Source organism: Serinus canaria, chromosome 11 (genome assembly GCF_022539315.1).
Source record: "Serinus canaria isolate serCan28SL12 chromosome 11, serCan2020, whole genome shotgun sequence".
Lineage (NCBI taxonomy): Eukaryota > Metazoa > Chordata > Aves > Passeriformes > Fringillidae > Serinus > Serinus canaria.
Genome location: NC_066325.1, coordinates 1,643,678 through 1,665,544, shown reverse-complemented (window position 1 = coordinate 1,665,544; position 21,867 = coordinate 1,643,678). Strand labels below are relative to the sequence as shown.

The 21,867-nt window shown below is 40.6% G+C and overlaps 1 protein-coding gene across 2 annotated transcripts; it reads left to right on the top strand.

The window, feature by feature from the left end:
* The first annotated feature begins 331 nt into the window (after positions 1-331).
* On the top strand, positions 332-21,592 carry TERB1 (telomere repeat binding bouquet formation protein 1). Of its 2 annotated transcripts, XM_050978848.1 has the most exons (19): positions 2,606-2,639; positions 3,582-3,692; positions 3,874-4,002; positions 4,455-4,586; positions 5,051-5,111; positions 5,207-5,328; positions 5,462-5,590; positions 6,116-6,268; positions 7,329-7,460; positions 8,839-8,964; positions 9,934-10,091; positions 10,808-11,160; positions 12,679-12,740; positions 13,739-13,831; positions 15,133-15,303; positions 16,316-16,396; positions 17,459-17,572; positions 17,972-18,084; positions 18,614-21,592. In XM_050978848.1, exons 1-19 carry the CDS (start codon positions 2,606-2,608, stop codon positions 18,881-18,883), a joined length of 2,544 nt encoding a protein of 847 aa, XP_050834805.1. In that variant the 3' UTR covers positions 18,884-21,592. The 2 variants fall into 2 exon arrangements, 1 of the variants encoding a protein (XP_050834805.1); XR_007778551.1 differs by lacking the exons at positions 2,606-2,639; positions 3,582-3,692; positions 3,874-4,002; ... (13 more) ...; positions 17,972-18,084; positions 18,614-21,592 and adding an exon at positions 332-587 and having other exon boundaries at positions 7,329-7,461.
* The last annotated feature ends 275 nt before the right edge of the window (positions 21,593-21,867 follow it).

Below are 21,867 nucleotides of genomic sequence, written 5' to 3'. Positions count from 1 at the left end.
ATAATTTTCACTGTTCAGGTGTTCAGGGCGGGGAATAGGTTGGCCAGAGAGGTGGTGGAGTTGCCATCCCTGGAGCTGTTAAAGAAGCCTCTGAATCTGACACTGGGAAATAGTTTAGTGGTTTAGGGTTTGCAGTGTCAGTGTTGACAGGCCTGACGTTGAACTGATGGTCGTAAAGATCTCTTTCACCACCGACGGTTCTACAATTCCAAGCGCTTCCCCGCCTGGCTGAGGGGAAGGCTCAGGGCCGTCCCGAGTCCGAGGGCGGCCGCGCCCTGAGGCGCTGGGGCGGTGCTGCGGCTGCGGCATCTCCTGAGGGGCCGAGCCTGGCTCTGCCCTCAGCTCCGCAAGATCCCAGCCCTCAGCCCGGCGATCACATCTATCCGGCCGCAGATCCCGTCTCTCAGCCCCCACATCCCATCTCTCAGCCCACAGATCCTATCCCTAGGCCCTCAGATCCCACCTCTCGGCCCGCAGATCCCATCCCTCAGCCCGCAGATTCCAACCCTCAGCCAGACAGCGCTCGGCAGCGGGCACCCGCCTCGCCTCGGGGTCTGCCTGGAGCCACCCGCGCCACTGGATCACAGGTACCCGAGCCGTGCCCCATTTCCCCCCTCGGGACTCCCCAGCCTTCCCACAGAAGAATGCAGCTGCTGTTTCATCCTTCGACTGTTGCCTTCCAACCACCACACCCCCACCACCCCCGCTTATTTTAAATTTGTATATGTTCTTTCCCTTTTATATTTGGGCTGATCTGGAGTGCTTGCTAAGGCTTCAGAGTGGAGCTCTGATAAAGAGCTGTAAATCACACACGGCCCATCTGAGGAGGAGGGTGCGAGGGAGCTGAAATAGGCCAGGACAGCCCCAAGTCCTGTTCCACAGTGCAGCGTCCTCACGGCCTCAGCTGCTGCTGTGGGGTTTGGTTTCCACAGGACGCCAACAACCCGCACTTCTCCCCTCTGGGCTTTGCTCCCTGGGTTTCGAAGGGTAAGTCCTGCCCAGGCTGGCTGGTCTGCTGACTGTGCCAGCCGTGTGCTCTGGTGCTGCTAGCATACCGGTTGACAGATCTGCACTTCTCCAGGAGTGGTTTCTGAGGTTTGAAGCGATGTTACTGGGTTATTTTCCATAACTGATGGAGAAGAGTTTTAGATGCAACATTTGCCAGCTGTTTGTTGAAGCAAATCTAGTTGCTTGTCTTTCCACCTTGCTCTGTGATGCAACACCGAGGTGAGCTATTTGCATCTAATTAATGTAGGCTGGCTTATCAATACTATTTTGTGTACCTTCTGTGGGTTGCAAAAGTAAAAAAGATCCAGGTAAAGGTCAAGATGTGTCCTTGTATACATACAGTTTTAAACCCCTTGTGCTTCCTATATTGTATAATTGTATAAACATGTATTAAATTAAACTCTTCTGAAAAGCAATTAGCTCCAGAACAAACTCATTTTTACAGCCTTCCTTTTGTTTGGGTGGGTTGTGTTTTTTCTTAGGCTGGCGGGGTGGTGGCACTAGGACAAAAAGAGGTGGGGAAGGCTGGCAAGCTTTTCCTTGTTGTGGCAGGGTTGGATTTGCAGGAAAATGAAATGCATGTCTGTTTTCACTTCTGAAAGGCTGCAGGGAGATGAACTCTCAATTCTCACTCTCTAAGGGAAGCAGCAAAGGAATGGGGGCGATCAGTAACTCCCAAGAGAAAGCAGGGCTGGCATTGTCTTCATTAGGATGACAATGATTCTGCTTTGAGCCTTTGCTCCACTTGGAGAAGGAAAATGAATCCATTCTTAAGCTGCATTCGCCACTGATTTAAAGTTTCTGCCTGGAGCGAAGTAATTTTTGGAGAAATTGTCAGAGCTTACTGTGATGCTTGCATCAACCTTCTGTGTTTGGGACTTGGGGCATGTTTGAGGGAGCATCTTTCTGCCTCCAAAGCTGAATGTCCCTCTGCTGCTCCGCTCTCAGAGGCTGCCCCGAGGTGTTTGTGAAGAAGCAATGCTGTGGGGTTTTGTGGGTTGCATGGTTCATGTAATGTGGCAATGTCTTTGGGGAATTTAAATGAGTTCTCACTGTAAGGAACATGTCTCTGTGCTCACTGCCCTTGGTTTGATCAGTGCTGCCAGAACAATGCTGATGGTTTGGTGGCTCCTTGAGCAGCAGGAGGCCGAGTGTTTTAGAGTGTTCACCCCCCAAGTCACATAACTTGGTCTTAATGCCAGTTGTTGGCTGATGGCAGAGTTGGCCACTCTGGTAAGGAAAGTTGGATCAGCTTTGTTGTGATCAGAGCAGGGGACATTCTTTACTGACAGTGCCCCTCAGTGGTAACATGGAGTGACCTGATTTCTGCAGAATGTCCACTCTCAAAAGTTGATAACCTGGTAGTTACAAATGCAGGGCTATTATAAAATGCTGTATTTCCAAAGGAAAACTTTTCCATAGAAGAATTAAACTGTGTGTGTGAGAGATGACAGAGTAAAAGCAGAAAACTGGAAAAAGTGCATTTTAGAAAAATGATGCCATTTCTACTGTATCTGTTATAAACACTGCTAATCTGAACAGAACTGAAAACACTTTTTCCTTGCTGTTGTAGAACAAGAACAGAGATAAAACAAAAATGAACACTCAAAAGGTGCAGATAAATCAGTGTGGTAAGATATCTAATATAATTTGTCATTATAATCTGCATCAATTTTACAAAGTTTTAGTAGACTTTAGTGATAGGCCTGTTGTGGGGTGGTGAGCAGTTGGGAAAACGTGCTTTTTCCTAGTTGCCCAATTTTGGATACTGTGTTGGATATGCAAAGGGTAAATCCAATGCCAAACCTACATGCATAGCAAAACACACCACCACAAAATCACTTTTTTTGTTTTTAATTTGCTAATATTTATCCACATTTTTATTGCATTTTATCTTCTTTAAGAACCCTCAAACCTTGTAAGGGTTTACAGTAAACAATACCTTCTGTCACTGTTGGAAATAATTATCAACTAAGTCTTTTAATGATACCCCAAAGACTAAGAAGCAGATTTTCCAAGTCTGTTTTCCCACCTAGGGTTGTGTGTAGGTGCCCAGAGAATATTTTGTGTTCTGTCTCCAACCACCTGCCTGAGGGCTCTGCTGCTGTGCTGCATGGTTTATGTCTCCTGTACCTCAGTACCACAGAGCAGCCTTGGACTCTTTCCTTACTACTCCATGGATTTTCAACTGCACTCTGAATTTTATTTGCACTCTGAATACTTTAATGGCTGTGTATTATTTACACTTAATGCACCTTGCAACTGTGAATTTAATATTTAGTAGTTTACATCAGACTTACTAAGAATTACTAGTAATGAAAGGCCAGAAATATTAAAAGGAGGCTGTTACTGTGCAAAGGAAATCATGCTCAAATAACAAAGGATGGACAGAAATATTTCTAGGTTTGTTGTTTGTGGCTGAATAGAAGTGATGTAGCTCCATTTTGGCTCACTTCCCCCCCTTTTTAAAATACACCTACATACTACATTTTGACAGGTTTATTCTAATACTGACTAGATTAGTAGATAGAAAAGAAAACAATTTTAATGAAGCTTTTTGTGTTTGCTCCTAGATATGAAAACAGATCTGAACTTACTGCTTGAATGCCTTAAATCTCAGGTGGACTGCCCTCTGTCTCAGCAGGAGGCTGTGATCACTGTCTATTACATTTGCCAACAAAACAGTAAGAAGTGCTTTTCCTTAGAAACAGTGCAGTCATTTATGTTCACCATATATGCCAAGAACTGGTGGGCACTGTAAAAATGTCTAAAGGACATAAGGCTTGAGATGTTGGAAAATCTTAGAAGCCTTTCGTTTTGCAGAGAAACAAAAGCAAAAGTTTCTGTTCTTTTTTCCTCTTGTAGGTGAAGCGAGCGAATACTTTCGAGAAATTGGTGGTTTGATGTTTATAAATGACCTTGCCAAGTCGAGTACTCATTGCATCGTAAAGGAAGCAGCTTTATTTACATTGGGGATTATTATAGAGAGTAATGGTAATAAAAATAACACTGTTTGTATTTCTGAGTGCGCTATGGCCCCCTGTCCTTACTTGTGCTCCTGCTTTGTCTCCATTTTCTTTTGGTCTCACAAAATGAGATTACAGGATTGTCAGTTGGAGCAAGGGCAGTGAAGGTGCCCCAGTTGCCCTGTCCATCCCCAGATCTGATCTGTGCCTTGCTGACTTGTGCACACTGGGTGTCTTTAAGTTACCAGACAGCTGCATTCCCCCTCTCCCTCAGCAGCAAGTGCTCAGTGACTCCTGGATTGTTCCAAAGCTTGCCTGGGTCCTGCTTGGTGTAGAACTCACTGCAGGGGGAAGCCCTCAGGCACTTCCTACTCCTGCCCTGTCTCTGCTCCCCACATACTTGCCACAACTGAAACTTAATAATTTAGGATGATGAGTGGCTTACTTCAGGACTTAATGGTTTTCGCTTTCTGTTTTCAGTGTATTGTCAACAGACTTTGTGTACTTCTGCATTGTTTGAAGACCTCATTTTATTTTTAATTAAAAAGGATTCTGGTGTGAACTTGAAAAGAATGTCTGTTTATGTCATCTTAGTACTGGTGTCAAATAATAGTAAGTTGGGTTTTTTTCTGTGTTACAACAACACTCATTTTCTGTTTGCCAATTTGCTGTCCAAAATTTGGAACAGTCAGTAAGCAGTTGGACATTCGATAAATAGATTTGGACATTCAATAAGCAATGTTTTGGTGAAGTTAATTTATAAAGACGAATGTTTGCATGTAACTGAACCTGAATTGTCAAAGTAGGTCATTGCTCACTGGGATTTCCTTAAACAGCAGAATGTGGCTTAGTTCTAAAAAGAGAGTTTGCAAATGCAAACTCGTATTTTCTGAGAGTGTCTAGAAAGAGAGAGACATAGAAAGGTTATTTACCAATATGTTGATGTGATTTTGTATTTCCTTCTGGGGAGGAGATGTGCTTAGGAAAGGGAATGTATGTATGTAAATTCAACTTGCTGTTAAGATTTTCTCTGCAGTTGCATTTATCTCTGGAGTCTTGTGTGTGTTCTCTTTTAGAAAATGGGCAAATCCATGTCAGAGACACAGGCTGCATCAGCCTGCTGCTGCAGCTGTTCAGGTGAACAGGGCTGCAATTCAAACAGACAAATAGTAGGCTGGTTAGCAGCTGTGTTTCCTTGACTATCTGGGACTTGTTTGCATTGTCCTTAACAGAACAACTCTCTCCACGTCTGAGAAGAATCTGTCAGCTGAAAACACCGATCCCTGCTATCAGCTCTGGTCCTCAGTCCGCAGCACTCTCTGTGCCTGTGTCAACAACCCCCAGCACGGGACAGGTTGCTCTGAAAATTGTGGAAGAAGTTCAGAGATATTCTCCAAATTGGTGACACTTTGGTTTCATTTTTACTGTTCAGCTGAAGTTGATTTCATTGTGTTTTGATTTGGGGTAATTTGTTTTTACTTTTCCAGAAGATAATCAGAACATTTGCTGTGGGGTTTTTCCCTATGCCAAAGGGTGGCTCAAGAGTTGCACAGAGCCTGAGATAATTCGTCCCATCTGTTCATTTCTTGGTCTCACAGTTGAAAACAACTGGAAGTGCAGCTCAAGCTTTACACAGCTTTGCATTTGATAAAAGGAAGTTTAATTCAAGAGCTAAATGGGTTTTTCTTTCTTGTCAATCTCTACAAAGTCATTTGCTGTTCTTCCCACTTTTACTGTGACCACTGTACTCCACCATCTTTACTTACACTGTGCTCTGCTTGAGCCCACAGATAGTCACAATCTGCTTACATTTCATAAGTCAGTAAAACTGTTTGGAGCTGTTCTGATTAAAAGTGTATCTAAATTAAAGTCCTTATGACATGACTGAAAACATTGACTTAGGTAGAACTCGGGCATGATGTTTGGCATTTGTGTGCACATATCAGGGTCATCTTTTCCTGTAACTATTTTATATGCAGTTACTGCCTTTCTTGAGATTAATGTATTTCCAGCTTCTGTTGTATAAGAAATGTAAGGACTAACACATGCACAGAAAAACTCTGATGGACTTACTTGGTGAAATGCTAAAATAATTTGCAAACTCTGTCTCTTAAATAATATTTTTTCTTTTTTCCATTAAGCATATGTGCAGAAATATTTTGTTTCTATTGGAGGATTGGATACATTAGCCAAAGTTCTCCTTGAGCTTATGCATGATTCCTGTTTGAGTAACTCCAGCATGAAACTTGCTGTGGTAGTAACAAAGACTCTGGATGCCTGTATTGCTAATAACTGTGAGTGGAAAGACATTTTTTTTCGATGGCAATTTTAAAATGCAATTTTTAAAGTCTTGTGCTGGTGGAAAAGTTGCAGAAATGAATGCTAAAGGCAGTTAAGTTATATACGTCCCAGTGGATGTTGCAATGTTTTTTAAAACTCAGAGGTGTAAGTGGGGAATGATTCAGTTCATCTGAGGTGGATTACTGTCCCATCGTTGCTAAAATATATACAGTGAAATTTAAACCCAACTGAAAATTAAAAATAAGGTGCTACAGCCAGTGCTGGGTAAGTAAAGCACTGGATTTGACCAGTCAGTTTGGATCCTGGAGTTACGCCTATGCCTCAGTAATGAATTGTGTAGCTTTAGGAAGCTTTAGTCATTTAGAGGTGGAGCTGAACGGACGTGGTGTTTCTGCACAGCACACTCTGCTCTGCTTTGCTGGCTGGGTTCTGCTCTCCTGATGAGGTTTTGTGTTTTCCACAGAAGGTTTGCAGAAACCTGTGATCCTGATGAACCTGTGCTGTGGCCATGGTTGGTGGATCTCACACTTCTGCCATAAGAGCTTCAAATGGAAGTTCCCAAAAGTTTAAAAGCACCAACCTGCACTAGTTGTGGGGGTAGTTTCAGATCAGTTGGGTCTGACAGGACTGGGCCTCAGCGGGGATGCTCTAGCAGTGGTGTTGCCAGTGCCAGCAAGGGCTTGCCCCCTGCTCTTTTTATGGCAGATACTCTGTTGTCTTATTCAACTCTCTCTGGCTCCATGCTGGAGCTGATAAAGGACGTGGAGAAACTCAGCAGAGATCTCCAAAACTTGCACAGTGCAAATTCATTCCTCAGATCTTCTGCCTCCTCTCTGTGGAGCACAGGCTGAGAGGATGGGCAGGGCTGGATTTGGGAGCAGCACAGGAGGCGTGGGGTAACCTGAGCTGTTCGAGGTGGAGCAGGGCAGGGCTGAGCAGGCCCAAGGCTTGGAGGGGTTTGTAGAGTTCCCTCAAAACCCAGCATTTTATCTTTGGATAATTCCTGTACACTCATGATCTTGTTTATTTTCTTCCAATTATTTTAACCAACAGCTGCCATGGGTGTTGTCTTGGCAAAGTATCACACTGTGTCAGAGCTGCTGAAGCTGCTGTCCAATGAGACACTGAGCACAGGAGAAAAAATCAGTATTATTCTAACAATTGGACACTGCACTGAAGTTTGTGGTAAGATTTGCTTTTTTCTTTTTCCTGTCTGTCAGCTTCTCCTAAATTCTCATCCACTGACTCCTCCTGTGGTATCACTTCATCAAGGCTGGGACATGAGAGAGAGTTCTGTTAAATAATACAATGTCAGTATGTGGACAAAAAGTTTTCTATAATGTTCCATCTTTAAATTTTAAAGCTTGTTAGCAGGAAGTATCTTTAGTAGCTTTGAAAAAGTAGACTAAATATGCAAGAATTCAGGGCTGGGCTTAGGTGTCACAGGGAATAATTAATCCAGACCTGAAAGCTCTGGACACAGAGCTTTCCAGACCCAGCAAAAGAGTTCTCTTGAGCTCTCTTTTCGTGGTCCTTGGCACATACAGCTTCTCTCCACTGCTTACAAGGCCAGTACTGTTTGTAAAAGCCATGTAAGTGCATTGGTTTTCAAGACACAGAAGCAAGAGGTAGCCCTGAAATGTTTTTGTCAAGTTCCTCAGGGCTTGTCTGAGCATATCTGGTACAAATACAGCACTTCAGTTGGTGTTTTGTGGTAGTGCAAGCAAAGAGAAATGGAAATTCATTTGTACTTCTGGTTTTTCTCATGTATGTTTAGAGAAACAAGAAAAAGGCCTTATGTTCAGAAATCCCAGTTGATTTTCATCCTCTGAGTGCCAATAACATGTTTAATAGTTAGCTTAGTAGGTCAGAAATTTATTTTAGTAGACTTTTTTTTATGAAGAATTAATGAAACAAGACTTAATGGAAATGTCTTTTGAATAGAAAAATTATTAAACCAACAGAAAAAAGGTTTCTCCTAAAATGTCAGCACTGTCAAAAATGTTAAAACGTTTTCTTTTTTTTATTAAGTTTCAAGAAGAAAGAACTATGTTTAGCAAGTTATCAGTTATATGAATCCATATGTGAATGAGATCACAATAAAAATTCAGCTAATTACATAATAAATGAGGAGGAACAGACTGGCTAGACCAGGATTAAACTACTAATTTTATTTTGCTAATTATAAACCTTGAGATTTTGATATTTCTGCATCTCAGACCTCGCAGAAATGTCACATATCTACTCCAAGAGCAGGTAATGAAGGAGAAGAAATACAGGAGTCATTATTCAAATGTTTTAGGCCACAATTAAATGAGTTTGGAACTCCGTTGTATAATTTGTCTCAGTCATCCTTCAGTTTTCTTACAGCAATCTGAGTTCTGGTCAAATCATCCTGTGGGATGTAAAGCTCTCTTGCAGTCACTGCAGCAGGCTCGGGTCTGGAGTGAAAATCTCTCTTTCTACAGAAACTTGCAGATGGCTGCCAGTGTAGGCCCCTAAAATGACTGTAAGGTGAAGGTGTGTGGGGCTGAAACCAAACCTTTACCTTGTCTTGTTCTAGAAGAGAACCAGTGTGAGCTGCTTCAGAACAATGGTCTGCCACTCATGATTCAGGTATTGACAGAATCTCAGGACGAGGAACTCGTCAAAGCTGCTACTTTTGTGCTGCAGAACTGCAAACAAATGAGTAAGTTTGCTGTGACTGCTTTAAAAATGAGAGGGATTGTTTCCATCTCCGTGTTCTGATGATTCCCCAAGTGATTTTAACTGTGGCAGCTTTGTAATTCTGTGTACTCCAAAAGATGTTTGTTTTCTGCACAGAAAGCTGCTCAATTGTCATCAAGAACTGACTTAGGCAGAAAAAAGGGAAGTAAAAATTCCAACAGTGTTACAAATATGCATTTGTGAAACCTCTCTCTGTAGGGCCAGTTCTTAAAGCTTTCCCATCTCTTAATGGTGTGGAAAATACAAACATTGTCATTTAACACCCAGTGGATACTCTCTTCCTGGGGATGTACCACTAGAGGGAGAGAATAAACCAGGAGATAATCAAGCCTGAAATCACGGTGTCTACATTAATTTCTAATATTAAGAAATCTTGATCTTTTTATTCTATAATAGGATGTATTTTTGGGTCCCCTGTTTTAGTTTTTTATTACTTATGTGTACAATCCCTCCCATGAAACACAGAGACCTTGTCCTCTAATCTCTAGCATGTGGAGGGTGTGCAGCTGCTAATTAGGAAAAACAAACAGGTGTCTACATTTCTGTGCTGCAAGCAGAACTGAGATGTTTGTGTAAGATTGAGGAGGTGTCGAGATTTGTAGTGTCCATTAATTTGGAATTGTTTTTTTAAAAAGGCAGAGACTCATACTGGTGAAGAACCCAGAATTAATTCAATGAAAAAGCTTTTTTGTTCCCCACAGCATCATTGTGAAAATAGTTTATAGGAACTACAGTTGCAAGCTCACCTCTTGTAACTGCAGGGTATATTTCAAGTGTGTTGACATTTTTGTATAAATCTAAATTTTATAAAAATTGTTATTTTGCATTGAATTATTGGGGCTGTCCCTCAGCATTCTAAAATATAATAAATACTTTTAAAATGTTACTTGATAAAATTTTAAATATTAATTTTGTTTTATATTTTATAAAGCTGAACAGTTGTCTCTGAATTTATGTGATAACTCTTTAAATGTGAACAATGCAGAAGAATTGGATGTGCAAGTCAGAAAAAGATGTTTGCAAGACTACTGGAAGAAAGCAAAAGAAATTTTACACAGAATAAACTCAATTGAAAAACAGCACAATGAGGTTGGCCTACTTACCAAAACAGTATAAAACTAACCACATCTTTCCAGAGTTTAAGGAGAAAGTGAAAGTAAATCCTTTAGATAATTTCCATGTGAGTAAAAGTCCCAGGAAAAAACGCTGGATTTGTGTGAAACTACAACCTGCAACTTTTATCAGTATTGCAGATCAGACTGAATTGCAGGTGTGCAGAGAATGGAGGCATCCGTACTGTGGGAAGTATTCTTGCATATTGTAACCCCAGATTTTCTATGAGATAGAATTAATTTTTAACTGCTGGACATTCAAATCTATAATTTTAATATTTGGGTGCATGAAATGCTCAGGGCTGTACGGCTGTGGTGGGATAGATGATAAAGGAGAATGCGAACACAAGCTGAGATAAAGTTTCATTTTCTCCTTGTGCTTTAAAGCTGCTATGTATCTGTGGGTTTGGAACAGCAAGTTAATGAGTTGTTTAGATGTCTCTTATTTTCTAGCAGTGCCTTAGTCGCAAATTCCTTGCTTCCGCCTGAAATTAGCACTTAGGAAGTACCCCCCTCAACACCTTCAGTGGCATTGCTGTCTTGCTGGCTCTCAGCTCAGTCAGGGGGTTTTCTGAAGCTTCTCTGGAATTTGCTTAACTGTCAGAGTTAGACTATCTAGTTAATCCTGGCACTGGATTTATTTAACATTTTAATAAAGCTCACATAGTCACTAACCAGTATTTTTCAATACAGGAAAGAGTGCAAGGAGAAATATTTGTAGATGAATCTTCAGTAGCCAATTCTGAAGCATTAAAATCCCATGAAGTGAAACCTGTTGATCCAAAATACACAGAAGGAACACAGAAAGATGTCTGTTGTCCACAGTTGACCTCAAAGTTGAATAATCAGGTTCTTGCTTCATCTGTAACTTCTGCTCCACAAAAAAATGAAACAGTGAACACTATGGATGCAGCTTCTACCAGACAAACTGAACAGAGGAACAGTCCACGTTCAGTTACTGCGCTGCACACAGACAGTGTATCTCAAAGTCACAATATAAATGGGAAAACTGCTTGTGGAAAAAGTCGGTCTGGTCTTCAGGCAGGGTGAGAATTTTACATCTAAGCAGAAATACTAAGTTCCTTTTCTTTAGTCATTCCAGATTGACAGGCTTTTAAATTATCTGTAATTTACTATGGGTGTTTTTCCTAGTGGAAAGATGTAGCCCTTTGGTGGCCCATCAGAGATTGTTTTTGAGGTCACAGATCAAAGCTTACAGTCATTGTAAAGCTGCTGCTCTCTGAGTGCTGGTGTTGTTCAGAGTGCCTCTTTTAGGGTACATTTGAATGCCTTCAGCATAGTGCTGAAAATCATCCATGGCTTTTGCCCCAAACTTCTCACTGGTGTAACAGATCAAGATTTAAGCTGTTGGTTAAATCAATGGTTTCTGTAATGTGCACTTACTGGGGAAACAACAGGTAGACAACTGCTTGGGAAAATACTAAACTGGAGTGTCTGCAAAGTAGGTGGAAAAGTTTCTGCACCTTTGCTGTTCTCCTCTCATGTTCCAGTGCTGCCCTGCATGGGAAGGGAAAGGAACATCCCTATTTGGAACTGTTTTCTTACTTGTTGCTCTCACACAGATGCTAATTTTCCTCTCTTTCTTTTGCTGCTTGTGTTTATCTTTCCTATTGATAAACGCAAAATTATTTATAGCTAATTTGTAATGATAAATACAGATTCCATTACCTTCAGTTTATATCTGGAATATCCCTCAAGACAGTCAATAGAAAAGTATAAGCAAAACTACATTTTCGGGGGGGGGCTATGTTTTGTTTTGGACTTTTTGAGTTCCACATTTTTATTGTGCTTTTTTTATGTGTCTGACTGCACCTTGCTCTGTGCAGTTTCCTGATACTATATTGTTACTTTGCAACTACCACAGAAATCACCAAGAGCCTGAATATTTTCAGTGGTACATTCTGGTAAATTTTGCTTTGCTACTGGTTAGCACAATTTCACAGCTTCTTTAGTTGTTGTTCTGGGCTCTGATGCACAAAATTCTTAAAATATGAATTTAAAAAAATCTGGTTTTGAATATGTATTTGTGTGAACACAGGAGTTACTGGAAGGTAACCATGGGTCATGCTTCTTGCTCCCGTGGCTTTCAGAGGGAGTCAGGGACACAAAAATGCTCCATCAGGGTATCATAGCAGTGTGTTGGTTGCACAGAAGTTAATTAGTCTAAGAAAAGAAGAAAACCAATTACCTTTTAGAGTATTTGCTGCAAATGGTGAAGGGTACAGTATTCTGAAGACTGTTTGAGAGCTTTATGTGCACTTGGTAATCTTTATGTGAATCTGAATTGCAAATTACTCTGGAAACCAGTGACAGCTCTGCACTCCCTGCTGAACAGACTGCACAGAATGCCAATCACAGATCTCTGGGAAACAGGTTTTAACATGCACTGATTACATGCTGGGTGCCATAAGTCCAGTAACTTGGGATAATTAGAATATGGGTTTTTGTTGTGCCCTTGGAATGTGTGTATTCATTTGCAGGTAAATGTACATTGTTTTTATTGTTTTATTGGTTTTAATCTGTTTACATTTTGATCTTCCCAGTGAACAGTTATTTAAACAACCAGCAGAGACTGTTAGAAATATGAAACAGACATGCACATCAGGTACAAATAGCTACACATATTCGTTTCTGAGCTGATTTTGTTCTTAATGAGGTTTTAATTAGTTTTGTGTACATTTATCACTACTTTATATCAGTTGTTATGTATCATTAGATGACAGAGGTGTCTTATGTGTAATATCCTTCAACTGGTTAGCATTGTGTTGGATTTTTATATTGTACCAGGAAATGTACAATTTTACCAGAAAAATATTTATCCTACTTTTCTTCTAATACGTATTTTAGCTTTGTTTTTTAAATTTGGTTTTAACTGTACAAATGAATGCATCAGAGATTAAGTTTAGTGTTTAATCTGTACTGACCAATGAATGCCACTAACAGAAAATGGAGGTTTGGTCCTGTGTCTGTAAGACTGGGATAGAACCTGCCTGTGAGAGTGACTTTTGCCCAATGGTGTTTCTACATGATGAACATGTGTTTAAGAGAAAACTTTTTCAGATTTGCATTAATCCTGGTCTGATACATTTATTTCAGAACTGGGATCAGTTCAACCAAATCTTTATTCATTGTTTACTTTCCTGTTAATTTATAAAATTGCTAAGTATTCATTAGATTAGAATTTGCCAGAATGGGAGCTTTACAGGTGATCAGCTGATCTCCAGGTTACACATGTTTAAACTGAGAATATGTATTATTCCAATACATTACAGTTTTCAGCACCTGATTCCAAACAAAAATAAAGTTTATAGGACTTAGTTAAGCAGTATGGGTTTACTGGGTTCATTTGCTATGTACAAGTTGAAGTAATATCCTGTGGGAGAGTGATGAAAAAACATTGAATTGAACATGGTTATGCTGGAATTACAGAAATTTGAATGTGAGGCATTTAACTTGAGATTTCATTTGGATTTCAGCTGTTATGTTAATTATCCTTTAATAATCTACAAATAGAAAATGCAGTTGGATGTAGTTATGCTGATGCATGATTACCATGGCAGGATAGATTATATTTCTTAGTGACTTTTTTCCTCCCTTATTTAGGTCAACATTCATTCTGCTCAGAGAAAACTGAGAGAGTCAAAAGTACTTCAGCTGTATCTTCATCCCATAAAATGGCAGATTTAAGGTGTTTAGGTAAGTATTATCTTAGATCTTTCTTTCCAGTGTACATAAGGAATCCTTAAAGAGTCAGCAGAGCAGTAAGTGGAATACTTGACAGAAATTGTAACACATCTCTTTTATTACCTCTTATGTAATAACAAAACCTTTCCCTTTCCCTTTCCCTTCCTTTTTCTACCTCCAATAGAAAAGATAAATATTGAAATGAAGCTGACAAATTGCAGTTTTGGTCCATGTAATAATGTGGGTTTGCTGACAAACAGAACATACAGTAACTTGAATTAATTAGAAGAATAATTAGAAGAATACTTGAGCAGGTGTTTTCCTCCTTTCTCTGCCTTCAGAGAGGGAGGAAGAACACATAGCCCTGCTCATTTCCCTCATTTATTTGCCTGCTAAACCTCATCAGTGTTCTGCAGCCCTTCTCTCTCCCTCACTGCTGTGAAGTACAGGCAGGCAGTTTCATGATAATCCACGACTACAGCCCTCTGTTACCCCAGGCTGTACTTCCTCAGCCTGCCCCATCAGTAGGTCATGAGAATGCTGCTGGTACTCTGGATTTGTGAGTGGATTTTGTAATCAAGCAAATATTTATTTAAAAACCCCCAACAAAACAAAAACCCACAGAAAACAAAAGAACCCTAAAGCAGCCCATAACCCATGTTTGAACATTGTTTTTATCCCAGCTGTCAAACTAAATTCAAGCTGAGTTTTAGCACTGCTTTATCTTAAGGCAGAATGTTACAGATACGGACTTGTGCCCTTCCTGTGATTCCTCACACAAGTTCTCCTTCAGCTGATGTAACTTAACCATGAGAGCATCCAAGGATATCTAAACCATAAATTACCCTAGGGAATGTCCTCAAAAATTACCAGCAAGGCTTCCTGTGAGACCTTTCATGCCTAAACTAGATTTACCATTGATTCAGATTAATACAGGTAACTGTTACAACACAAAGTTTTTTTAAAAAATATATAGCACATAATATATATATATTGGCTCCTGGATAAATGTGCAAATGGAACTGAGGCCTGTGTCTTCCCATCCCACCAATATTTGTAGTTCTGTAGAGGATCTGTGCCTCACTCAGTACTTCTGGAGTGGAAGCGCAGTATAACTTAGTTCCATAAAATGTTGAAAACATTTTTTTTAAGAGAACAAATACAAAGTATTTCAAGAAGGCACATAAAAATGCCATGTGTATGGAAAACATGAAGTCAAATTGATCCTAGTTAGCAAAATAAAACCCTGAACTTTTTGAACTCTCCTTTAGAAGCTGTTTTTTGCTATTTCTGCAATATCCTATTTTTCCCAGGTTGTACAGCAGGAGGACTGTCCTTGAACAGCAAAACCTTCACCAAGATGTTGCAGAGTTGCCTGCATAGGTGTGAGCACCACAGAGTCATCCTGGAGGCTGAAGAGAGATACCGAGGAGAGCTCCGCAGAGTGGCTGCTGGTGACAACAACAGATCTGCAACTCATCAGAGTATGGAATTTATGTTCAATACTTGGAACTGTTGCTTCAGAATTGCATTTAAAATTCTGAACTTTTGTTTCTTTACTTCTGATTGTCTTGCTGTTTTAAACTCATTGAATTTGATTTACAATGATTTGTACTAAGTGAGATCAGAACTGGCCGCTCCTGTTTTGAAGGAGTGTTTTTGTGTGTTTTTGCCATGGTGACTGATGCTCATTATAGGCTTTCATAAGACACTCACATTTGCCAGAAATAGTCAAGTCCTAAGAGAAAGGAATGTATTAAGCTAAAATATATGTGAGTAAATGTATGACATCACACCAAAGTAATTTCATTCAGTATTCACAGAATCACAGAATGAATGGGTTGGAAGAGATCTTTAAGATCATCGAGTCCAACCCATGCCCCAGCACCTCAACTAACCATGGCACTGAGTGCCACATCCAGTCTTGTTTTAAATGCATCCAGGGATGGTGACTCAACACCTCCCCAGGCAGACCATTCCAGAACTTTATCATTCATTCTGTGAAAACCTTTTTCCTAATATCCAACCTAAATTTCCATTGGCACAGTTTGAGATCGTGTCCTCTGGTTCTGTCAGTTGTTGCCTGGGAGCACAGACCAACCCCACTGACTAAAGCTATCCTTTCAGGCAGCTGTAGAGAGTGATAAGGTCACCTCTGATCTCCTTTTCTCCAGGCTGAGCACCCCCAGCTCCCTCAGGGGTTCCTCACAGGGTTTGTGTTCCAGTGTCTCAACGTCCTTCCCAACTGAGGGGCCAGACTGGACACAGCACTCAAGCTGTGCCCTCACCAGTGCCCAGTACAGGGGCAGAGTGACCTCCCTGCTCCTGCTGGCCACACCATTCCTTATACACTTATGGGCCTAGGATACTTAGAGATCTTAATGAATTAAATAGAAGCACATCCGATATTTTTTCTGGTTAAAAGAATGAATTCTGAAAACTAAACAGTTATTACTTTATTGGCATTTGTACTGGTGTTCATCTTATATTTTCCAGAAATGCTGCTGTCCTCAGTGAAGAAAGACGGGCTGTACAAAGAAATACCAACTTCTAGGAGCAAGAAGGATAGTTTCCAAAGTAAGGGCTTGGTTCAGAAACTAGTGTGAAAAGCCCTTACTGTCTATTAATTCTTTTGCAGAACTTTATCATGGGAGACTGTGAATAGAAAATTAATTTTTTTTCCTCTAGATTCTGAGAACTATCTATCTATCTATCTATCTATCTATCTATCTATCTATCTATCTATCTTCTATCTATCTATCTATCTATCTATCTATCTATCTATCTATCTATCTATCTATCTATCTTATTAGGCCAGAAAATACATACTCTATAATAATGAAATTGTGTAATGCACATTATTTACCTGCAAAGTTATCTGGAACTTGATGTATTGATACAGTTTCAAATCCTGTCAGGGTTACTTCCATGGCATTTGCTATTTCTCAGTTTTTTGTGACATTGTTTTCTAAAATTGAGAGGTTTTGTCAGGCTCAGAGCAGAGCTTAGCTAACTGAACCTGTTTCAGCACCACTCCTTACACAGTTCCAATCATGTTATTCCATTAGATTCATTCCTGTTCCTGCTGGGAGCTCTGCTAAGGACTTGGGGCTTGTGATAAACAGTTACAAGAGGAATCCTTAAGAATGAACTCTTTGAAATGAGAATTGAAATTTGAATTTTGAAATTCCCACCAAAAATTTATTTTTAGTACTCTTATTTTCAAAGCCTTGTTCACGTGGTTATTTTATTTAATTAATGCCCAGTAAAAACTAGTAGGTTGATTTTAAAATTCGTTTATAATTTTTCTCATCAGATTCAGTAATTGAGTAATTTGTCTTATGAAAGCCACAAAGGTATTTTAAAACATAAAAAAAAAAACCAAACAAAGCAACTGTATTTCATCTTGAAAGCCCATTAGAACAATATATTATCTTTAGCAAGTACACATTTCCTGTAAGCTGAAGTAAACTGAATTTTCCAGTCTTTCTTCCAAGACCAGATTAGTGGTATGGCTCAAAAAATAGCTCTCACTTAAATTTTAATTCCTAAAACATAACCTATGCTTTATGATTTGGGTTTTTTCTAATAAAGGTGTGTAATGTTTTATTGTTTGGGTTTTTATTGTTTATTTTTAAGGCATTCTTTTGACTCCAAATAGAAAAGACAAATCTAATACTTCAAAAAGAGATGAACATAGTAGAAATACTAGGTGGACTAGCAACTATAACTTGACACCTGCTTATGAAAACTGTGAGTATTATCAGAAAATGAATTCTTTGATATGCACAACTGAAAAATCAGTATTTGGATTTAGGTCAGAGCATTGAGAGAAGCACCTGTCCTTGCTATTGGAGATAAATGGCTATGAATTTAAATAAACTGTTACACTTTCTCTCACAGAAATCAACTTGAACATCAATAATATTATTATTTGCATTATTGTTTGCTTCTGGTTCATCAGTAGTCCCTATGTCTTAATGTGGATTATGAAAAAAAGATCTAAGGAGAATGAGATATTACTAACAAAGCAACATTTACATATTCAGATTCATTAGAATAAATGCTCCTTTACAGTTTTATATCCAGTTTTTCAGTAGACTTTAGTTAGCTGTAAGTGACTAAGTGGCCTCCTTGTTCACAATTTTATAGCTTTACAAAAATCCCAAGATGCTAACCAGAAGAGACAGAGAGTCAAAGAGATGTGCAGCCAGAAATGTCAGCATTTAAAAGAAAATTGCACACCTTCACTTGACAAAGATGAGGTTAGTTATGCAAAGCCTAATCATGCACTGACATGTTTATAAATGGCCAATAAAAGCAGGAGGAATTGCGTAGTTTCTTTTCTAGTCACCTTTAACAGGAGCCCAGTAGCAAAATGAACCTTGTTAAAAAAATACTCCTATGTTGATTCTACTCCAGTCACACTGATTTAGCCCTGAATTGAGTTCAGCATTTTTCAGCTGACATATTTTCAGAATGGTGGATCTGAAAGTCTGATTTTTTTCTGTATTGATGAAGATTTGCACAGTATGAAGTAACAGAAACCTAAAGGAATAAACCTGCTAAAAGAATAAACTATGTAGGCACAACAGAAATGAAGATCACAGAAAAATACTGTATTTTAGTAAGTAGTGACAGTGAAGAAACCTTGGAGAAGCATTGTTCCCTTGCCAGTGGGACCATTTCTTTACAACTATTAAATGTTGAATTGCCAGTAATATGTTACTTCCACGTGCAAAATAGTATGTACATCTACATAATTCTTAATGACACCAAAATAATTATTTGCAGGGCAATGAAATGTGTTCCCTGGCCATGAGTATGAGACCTTTGAACAAGAGAAGAGTCCGAAAAGATTTCACAACTGAAGAAATCAACTGCCTTTTGAAAGGCGTCCAAAAAATGGGCAACCACTGGAATTTGATTTTGTGGTCTTACCCTTTCCAGAAAGGACGGACAAGCGTTGACCTTTCCAAGAAGTATTACAGGTTACAGGTGCAGGTACTCATCACTGAATTTTCTACTGATGACAAATGCTGGGAGCCTAGTTTTCATCATTAGCCCCTGAGGTGACTTGCAGAAATAAAGACAGGCTTTCAGAGTGTGCAGCCACGGGATTGTGCCTTGTGTCAGTGCAGTGCCCACAAGAATGGCCCCTGGTGTAATTCCATCAGGGCTGGTGCTTGGAGAGAGAGAGAGAACTAAAGTAGGGAAAAGAACCTTGGAACCCGCCACTGCCACTTGACAGGGTACTAAGAGAATGAAAGTGTCATTAAGGACTCTAAATTAATTCCTGTGTTTATCAGGAAATTGGTCCTCTCTCTGCTTAGCCTCTGTTGTGATGCTGGTCTATGAGAGCCTCTGCAGCAGTTTCCCAGTGATAAATCCATGCATCCCTCACACAGGGAGCATTGCTCCTGTGCTTTGGAGACCAAGGGAGCAATTAAGTGACAAGCCTTTGTTTACAGAAAGCTGGTCTGTAATTGTGCAGTGGTTTGGGGCAACATTTATCCTGATATTTTCCCTTTTATCTCCATTTTATAGATGAAAAAAGCCCACAAAGGACATCAGTAACATCATCTGCAAGTGCTTTGTTGCAGAATGTTCAAGAACAGCCTTTGTAACAGTGAGGTATTGCCAGAACAACTCGAGCCCTCGAAGAATTTAGCTTGGACGCCTGAATTAGAATTTGGCTTGGACTCCTGTTTTTCAGTGACAACTGACTGAATTGTTATGCATTGTAATTTTAATTTACCATAACTCGACAGTTTATTTAAGTAATGCTATCATAGGCAACAAAATCTCTATCGGTAAAAACGACATTAATTTGGAACTTAATTTAACCTTCTTGAGCATTTGATCTATGCAATTTTTGAGTTAACTTTTTGTTGCTTGCTCTATACCATTTGCAACAAAAGGATATATTGCTAAAACGAATACTTTATGTCTGAAAGTTCTGTTAATGTTGTTGTGTCTGAATCTGTTTCCTCTTAATTAGTGAAATGTTTAAAGCAAGTGGAATATTTTGTCACATGTTGAATATGCTGCATGTGCAGAAAAATGTCTCTCTAACAGAAAACACTGAATGTGTGGTTAAACACTGCTGCACAGAGGAGGCAAACCTTTCACTGCTACAGAAATTCTGTACTCACTGTTGAACTGAGCAGGTAATAGTAGAATTTGGCTTCTGTTTATAGTTGGGCAGTTTTCTGGTGTATTTTTCAAATAAGTGAGCAGAACCAGCATTTCTGCTAATTACACATTTTTTATAGGAAGCTTTACTGAAAGCCTTGGTAACTTGCTTTTTCAGTGATAGAATTTCAGTTGTATATTTTACTTGTTCTGATAGAAGAAAGATGAATCAATAGTTATTTTATTATGGAAAATGTTTAGTTATTGTATTAGCACTAGGCTTTCAATATGATGCAACTTAAATACTTGAAAACAGGCAAGGTAACCAAAACCTGAGAGACTTGCCATAAAGATGATGCCAGTGATGCAATAAATATGCCTTCCAATATTTTCAGCTGTTGTAATTTGGGGGATTTATTATTAAAATATTGAAACATCTATAAAAGACATCTCTAAGTGGAGCTGTTGCCAGTAGCAGGGTTGAGTATCAGTGGAACTACTGGCAGAGTGGGAGCCAAAAGGGCACCTGAGGTGGAGTATCCCCAAGGAGGACACTGGGGTCCCTTACACACTCCAAGTGTTTTCCCCAGGACACCAGCCTAGTCCAGACAATCTGTTACTTCATCCTTTGACTGAATGTGTATTAGTATCCACATTGTCAAGATCTGAAATATGTCTCAAGTGGCTAAAATGTGTAAGGTGTAAATCTTTACTTGCCACAAGGTGAGAATGTTGCAATACTGACCATTAACCTCACCTTGGTATAGTTCAGGTTGGAAAGGCCCTGTGAAACCTTTGGTCTCCTCTCCTCTTTGGAGCAGGACTGAGGTCAAAGTTATTCAAGTTGTTCAGTGCCTTGTGAAGTTCTGAGGCCCTTCAAGGAAGGAATTCCTGCTGCCTTTTTGGGCAGCATCTGCTCATGCTTCACCTCCTCTTGGAAGGCAGGGGCTGGAACCACATAACTGGAACATTCTGGTGGGATCTGTCCAGGAACAGGCAGAAACCTGAGGTGTGAATTTGTGCAAGTCAGTCTTTTGCTCTCCTTTGGACTGACTGCAGAGTTTTGATCAGTTTAATTTTCCTGCACAAGTGCTTTGAAATCCACACGTAACAGGCACCACAAAACCAAAATTGCATGAGAATAGTCGATGTCACTTTTAGGCTGGTTGGGCCACCCAGGGTAGCATTTCAGCACTTTGAAAGACTGGAATGACTGACAAACCATCGAGGAAAGTCCGGTCGTAAAAACCCTGACGTGCTCTCCTGGTTCTGTTGGTCAAACAGAGGGTGTTAGGGGTGTGAGCATGGGGTGGTAATGACAGCTTGATTAGCCAGCAACAGTTTACACGGTGTGCTCATCCAGATCTGCCCCCGGCACTGCCAGCACCGCGGCTGCACTGGCGGGGGCACGGCAGGGCGGGGACCCTGCCTGCGGAGAGGTGCCAGGGGGGGCACGAAGGTGCCGGGGCAGAAGTATCAGGGCAGGAAACGAAGATCAGAAGGTACCTGAGCAAGTCCCAGGGAAGGTACCCGGGATATAGGAGAAGGTACCTGAGCAGGTACGAGGCAGGTAAGGAAGGTCAGGAGGAGGTACCTGAGCAGGTGCCGGGGGTGCGGCCGGGGGTTCCCGAGCGGGTGCCGGGGTGCAGGAGGAGGTTCCCGAGCGGGTGCCGGGGTGCGGCCGGGGGTTCCCGAGCGGGTGCCGGGGTGCAGGAGGAGGTTCCCGAGCGGGTGCCGGGGGTGCGGCCGGGGGTTCCCGAGCGGGTGCCGGGGTGCAGGAGGAGGTTCCCGAGCGGGTGCCGGGGTGCAGCCGGGGGTTCCCGAGCGGGTGTCAGGGGTGCAGGAGGAGGTTCCCGAGCGGGTGTCGGGGGTGCAGGAGGAGGTTCCCGAGCGGGTGCCGGGGTGCAGCCGGG

Excerpts from the sequence above, each read along its gene's own strand:
- TERB1 (XM_050978848.1), top strand. The coding sequence starts at position 2,606 with ATGAACACTCAAAAGGTGCAGATAAATCAGTGTG. Across the intron at positions 6,269-7,328 it reads TGCCTGTATTGCTAATAACT|CTGCCATGGGTGTTGTCTTG; the intron begins GTGAGTGGAAAG and ends TTTAACCAACAG. Across the intron at positions 11,161-12,678 it reads CGGTCTGGTCTTCAGGCAGG|TGAACAGTTATTTAAACAAC; the intron begins GTGAGAATTTTA and ends TGATCTTCCCAG.